Here is a 6,367-nt window from a genome sequence, read left to right as displayed (position 1 = left end):
ATCAATTAATGAAATTATAATAATAATTAAAATAATTCCAAAAAACACTTGAAAAAAAAGACACTCCTCTTCCGTGTGTACATGTCATAAATAAAGAAAAACAAGAGAATGTCAGGAAGAATGGGAAGGGGCGATGGTAGATCTTTCATACTCTCAGGTACAGTAGGTACAATAATCAGTGATAATGGGATTGCAGGGCCTTTCTGCAATCATCAAAAATTGGGAGGGGAACTTTCATAAAAAAATCCCTACAAAACTAGTGCATGGGGAAAAGTCGAGAGGCGTTAATTAATTAAATTAAATTAAATTGCCTCTCCCTTTAATGAGGGGCCGACCGGGCCCAAGGATCATGTAACAGACTTAGACTTTTAAAAGTCAAATTTTCTTATTTTAATTTGATCCGCTTGACTTCCACAACATTTAAGTACAACATGAAGATTTTGACTTAAGCTTAAGATGCTTCATGATCACAGGCACTAATTGCATAGGCGTCGGAACCGGGGGGCTAGGGGGGGGGGGGGGCTTAGCCCTCCCCCCTTTTTTTCCAAATATAAACTTAGTATAGACATTGAACATATCTTCGGAGGTTTAGCCCCCCCCCACTTTCCACAGATATGTCTTAGTATAGGTTAAAAATGGGGAAAGTGGTGGTGTTTGGAAAAAATTTTGGTACTGAAGTTCAAACCTAACCCCCCCCCCCCCCCCACCACCACCACCACCACGAAATAGGATATTCATGTTTGGGAAATGGACATTCACCCCCCCCCCCCCCTTTTTTTTTTTTGCTTGTCAGGTTTTTTTGAAGGTACAATTTTTTTTTTACACTCACATAGCCCCCCCACTTTCAATTTGCTTCCGACGCCAATGAATTGTTTCGTATACGGGGTATACCCGGCAGTAGTTATATTTACCACAAGGTACTTAGTATGGAACCTTGTGGTAAATATAAGTAGGGGGTACCCCGTATACGAAGCAAGCGCCTGTGTTCATGATCCTGTGGCCTGGACTTTTTTCGTGAGGTAAAAAAAAAGTCGTCCAATAAATGCGTGTATGACATGGGCAACAATTTTACTTTAATTAACCGTTCATACAACCACAAGCCATGTGTTGTTTTCTCAAATCTTCACTGAGATAAAAGACATGCAGTCTTTATGACTCATTCAAATTTTGACAGATATTTGTAGATTATAGTATTTATCTATTTTCCTCGAATCGGTGACCTTTTCCCAGACTTTATGACTGTAGGTCTTTTCAAAGCCCTTCACCCAACGACCCATATTGAATTTTTTAACTTAGTTAGATTAAAAAAAAATATGATGACCAGGAGAAAGGAACGGTATTAAAAAAAAATCGGACATTTCTCAATAATAAATCCTCCCCAAATGCCATGTTTCTGTACAAGAATCAATTTAAAAATATGTTAGGTTTTTCATTTTAAAATTTTATTTTACTGGGGTAAGGTAAAGTTAACTACAACCAATACAATGTAGAATAGCTTGTACTTATACTTAAGGTGGCTGAACTTAAGGCGGTGTGTCCCTGCACGCCAAGATAGATAACTCATATTTTGATAAATCATTGACGAACGAATAATGTAAATGTGGTAAGGTTCACTTAATCGACATTTCTATTCCAATATGTTCATTCATGTCTAAAATTGTCATAATGGTAAAAAACACACGTTTTACTGTGTCAACCTCCATAAATTTTGGTGTGAATTTCGTTTTCTTGGTATGACATCTGTTTAAAGGTCTAGATCATTTTGATAGAGAGATCAGAGTAATTCTAGCAGCTTTTTACATGAATCAAATTTTACAGTACATGTATATATATTTTTTTTAATTAAATAAGAATATTGGAAAAAAAAGTTTATTTTTTTAAAAACATCCACTTCAACAACATGCCAAGTTTAAATAATACAGAGCTGGAACTTTTTTATTTTCTTTTCTGACAATAAAACACATTAAGTCACAAAGAAAAGTTGATTTTCTACTGGCGACAGTTGAGATCGTCGACATGAGCAATATCGACAGACTGAGATTCGGCGATAACGTTGCCGTCAGAGTCCGTGCAATGACAGACGTCACCCATACATCGGTAATTCTGGTAACTTCCGTCACTGGTACAGTAAAATAGGCGACCAATCAAACCAGAATCCATGTACTCTTTCTGGTCACGTGCACATTCTAAAAATATTCAAAATAACTCAGAGATTATAAGGATATACAGCAGAAATTTAAAGCAGAGATTTAATTTAGATTTTAAAGAGCCATACTCACGACAAGTCATGTGCTGAGCCTCCCAGATGTGAGCACTGTATCCGTCAATCTCTTTGCCATCCTTCGTCACGCAGTTGCACCTACAAACAAAATATCTCATTTTAACGTACAAACGAGCACGACAGAAACACAATTCATTTAAAAAAGACAATGTAACAGTCACCATACAGCTCTGTTAAGGTTGCCTACCCTGAGCCTTGGCACTGTTTAGGCTGGTAGTATCCATCAGCGTCACAATCAGGTTTGTGAGCACCCAGAAGTGGCATGCCGTTCTGGGTGGCGGTGAAAGTCGACAATTCTTGGGCACATGGATTCAGAGCTATAAAATCAAATATATCAAATAACAAGTATACAATTCTGACATAAGGTTTTAATGATTTACAAAAATAAATGTTTATCAAAGTTATTAAAACTTATGTTTTATGGAGGCAGTAACATACCCTTCTTCTGGACATCTGAAAAAGGCAAAACTATCTATTAAAACATAAATTTGTTAAAACACGTTCTTTATGAAAAATTAAAGAAAATTTGAGTAATGACTTAATAAACTACTCACTAGCGACACACTTGAATGTGTGCATGTCACAGTGCAGTCCTGGCGCACAGTGACTGGTGGAGGGCACGCCCAGAAAGATGGAGCTCATGCACGAGTCTCCCTCAGCTGTAAAAGAAATACGATAAATAAACAGATGAAAAACCGATACACACATTCAGCTGTAAAAGAAATACGTTAAATAAACAGTTGAAAAACAATGCACACTCAGCTGTAAAAGAAATACGCTGTAGACACCGTTGAAAAACCAACACACCACTCAGCTGTAAAAGAAATACGCTAAACACACCGCTGAAAAACCAATATACCCTCAGCATGTTCAACTGTTTAAGAAATTCGCAGGCCTATTTACACAGTGAGAAAAAAACAAAGCTGTAAAACAAATATGCCACACGGCTGAAAAACAAATACACAACACTGGCTGTAAGACAAACAGCTACACTGCTGTAAATACACTGCTACTAAGAAATGGTAGGAATGATAGAATTTATACTTAAAAATGGTGGGTTCCCTTACAGGTAAATGGCAAGAAGCCTAATAACTATCTCCTTTTATTTGCGATGGGTTTCAAGTTTTAAGCCCATATGTGGCTTTATTAGTATTCTAAATGTTTGCTCCATCATTCCTCCAGCTGAGGTATGTACATGTATCCCACGCATTGCTTATTAAAATGCTAGTATTCTATAATGGTTTGACGAAGATTGTACTATTTTTTACCGACCACAGAGAGCTATATTTTCCAGGTTTTTTCTCTCTGATGTCTCTTCCATATTAGTATTTGACTGTTCTTCCCTATCTGGAGAAATTATTTGAAATCTTTAACATTCTTAGCTTTTTTTCATTGGCAGCAGGTCCATATGGGAAGCAATTTCAAGGGGGGGATAAAAACAAACATTTTCAGTTAGAGGAAGTGGTAGACACTAGGCCACAATTCCCCCACAGGCAAAAAAGTATGATTTCAAACCTTATCATTCAAGGGAACAATTAAAAAATAGGTAGTTTTCAAAATACTAGTAGGTAGTTTTCAAACATAATTATTTGGGGAGAGCCCCCACCCCCCTATTTCCGAGTTTTTGCGGCACAGATTAAAACATATTTATTTCACCAGTAACATAAATCACGATCCATATGATATGACATCAGTACCACTATATTTTCAATGGTTTCACAGATGTGCTTGAACAACGACCAAATATTTAAAAGAAGGTTTAGAAAAACCCTCCTGCATCTAATTACTGTGAATATGGTGTATTAGAAATTCACCTCGACTGGAAGGAATATTAACATATGAGTACAGACCAGCGATATCAGCAATGCGAAATGGCGAAAGAAATCAACCTACAGTCCCTCAATCTCTCTCTCTCTCTCGTATTCTAAATAATGTCTTGTCGATTTTTTAAAAAAAAATTCTAGATCAGTTCACATCAATGTACCGCCCTAACTGGTGTATGGATATACTTCAGAATCAGCACCTGTTATGTGAATAGACCCTTTGTTCATGTAGCTGTCAAATTTTCATTTCCTTTTGGTTAAAATTCTAGTACAAACCTACATCGGAAATTCTGTTCACGTCACCTTTTTGTACTTACACGTTAGATCATTTCTTATCATATTTATTGGTGAGATAAAAGTTATAATGCCAATTACCTCATAACTACCTGCATGATTATCTGATACGAAGAGGCAAATTCATATTCCTATTTAGGTACACAGGAAATGAATTATTTGTTTGTTTTGAATACATCCTCATCAAAGTCTTAGTAATGACAATAATTAATTTTTGGAAAAAAAAATGATCAATAATTTAAATATCACTAGTAACTACCTTTTAAATCTAAGTCCAGCTCCAAGTTTTCTTTTACAGATTCCTTAAATCTATATTATATAAATGCAATTCAAAAAAAAAAAAATCAGATTTCTTTTAAAAACTGATACAATAATAACAAGTTATTACCAAGATAAGTCTCGCAAGAGTCGCAGCATCCACAGTATCCGCCATTTTGTTTTATGACGCCATTGCAGTTCTCCGCTGTAACAGCTGCGCACCTGACGGTGGCACAGGCGTTCTGTGGACACACAATAAAAGCCTGGCTACAACAAATCACAGAAAACAACAACAAAAATACCTTCATTTCAAAAGCTTTTGTAAAAATAAGCGCTGTCCTTTCTAAAACTGTCTTTATAACGAACAAGGTCGAGCTTATCTTCCAAAATTTCCAGTTTGTTGGCAGGTGACTCTAGTAATCTTTGAAAGATAGGGGACATATGTGTGCACACGGTCAGGGCTTTAAAGTGTAAATGTGACCATATTTCTCAATAATTCATGAGAATTATGTAATTTCTTGACGGGTGTAATTTGGAGGATTATATATGCTTATAAATTGTAGAAAAATCATAAACTGCAGATGATACAAGTAGTGTACTTCATAAGATTATAGTGTATGACATCAAGGCAACTTAACTTTTTTTTCAGTTTCTGATAGCAGATATGATTTTGGTAGTATTTTTGACAACAGTTATATATAAAAAAAATATTTAAACCAATTAAATCACCTTTATATAACAGCAAGGATTCAATAGTAATGCAACATGTGGTGTCAACAACTTGGATACATGTTCATATACATACACAATGCACGACACATGTTACTGGTCATAATGACAATAGTTACATACAATATTTGAGGTAAAAAAAAACTAGGAAGTATTCCTTTATTGAGGTTACCATCATCAACTGTTACAGATGAACTATCTTTGGAATACTGTAAAACATATTCTATAAGGCGCCGTTTTGGTATTAACTGGCAAAAAGTCACTTATTCGAATAGATGATACATCAACTGTTACAGATTTCCAATAGGTGATATCCCCTATTCGAATAGGTGATATCACTTATTCTAATAGGTCATATCACCTATTCAAATTGGTGATATCACCTAATGGAAATAAATAGATGATCTCACCTATTCGAATAGATGATATCATATCACCTGTTCGTGCTGAATAGGTGATATCACCTTTTCGAATAAGTGATATCACCAATTCAAATTGAATTGGTGATATCACCAATTCGAATAGGTGATATCACATATGTGAATTTCTTACAACAATAAATAATGAATGCTCCCTAGACTATATACAGCTCAACAAACTTTTAAAGCTCACATGGTTTTTCGCACAAATTAAGGTCACATTGTTATAATGTAATATTGTGTATCGAGACAACAAAATACATTTTAAAAGTATTTGTCTACATAATTTGAGTTTTATTTCATTTACTGAAACATGATTCACACATATCAATTGGTAGAACTTTGATATATTCATGGCTGAAAAATAAAAACTATTCTCATTTGAATTTTTGTGGTTTCATGCCAATTGCAGCTGTCTTTTTATACGTTCTTTTGAAAGCAGTAGCTCTTGACAGAAACTTAGACATGGGCACATTACAGCTACTGTAACTTGTATTTTTTGTACAGTTTGACTCATTAACTCGGGGTGGTAATAGTATTTTTCATCTATTTGACTGCTTTCT

At 35.2% G+C, this 6,367-nt stretch overlaps 1 protein-coding gene across 1 annotated transcript; it reads right to left on the bottom strand.

The window, feature by feature from the left end:
- Positions 1–1,920: 1,920 nt before the first annotated feature.
- On the bottom strand, positions 1,921–5,081 carry LOC134242188 (thyroglobulin-like). Its single transcript, XM_062724257.1, has 6 exons — positions 4,787–5,081; positions 2,836–2,940; positions 2,720–2,753; positions 2,469–2,636; positions 2,280–2,359; positions 1,921–2,186 (listed from the first exon to the last, which is right to left on the bottom strand). Exons 1-6 carry the CDS (start codon positions 4,962–4,964, stop codon positions 1,990–1,992), a joined length of 762 nt encoding a protein of 253 aa, XP_062580241.1. The 5' UTR covers positions 4,965–5,081; the 3' UTR covers positions 1,921–1,989.
- Between the last annotated feature and the right edge of the window lie 1,286 nt (positions 5,082–6,367).

Source organism: Saccostrea cucullata, unplaced genomic scaffold (assembly GCF_032062105.1).
Source record: "Saccostrea cucullata isolate Sc308-1 unplaced genomic scaffold, CSIRO_AGI_Scuc_v1 ctg46, whole genome shotgun sequence".
Classification (NCBI taxonomy): Eukaryota; Metazoa; Mollusca; class Bivalvia; order Ostreida; family Ostreidae; genus Saccostrea; species Saccostrea cuccullata.
Note: the sequence above shows the minus strand (reverse complement) of the source record. Positions and strands in the feature narration are given on the sequence as shown.

Bases quoted from the DNA above. Each gene is read 5' to 3' on its own strand.
- LOC134242188 (XM_062724257.1), bottom strand. From the start codon at position 4,964: ATGAAGGTATTTTTGTTGTTGTTTTCTGTGATTTGTTGTAGCCAGGCT. The intron at 2,754-2,835 runs GTGAGTAGTTTA...ATGTTTTAATAG, and splicing joins CACATTCAAGTGTGTCGCTA to ATAGTTTTGCCTTTTTCAGA. The intron at 2,187-2,279 runs GTGAGTATGGCT...GAATATTTTTAG, and splicing joins GGCTCAGCACATGACTTGTC to AATGTGCACGTGACCAGAAA.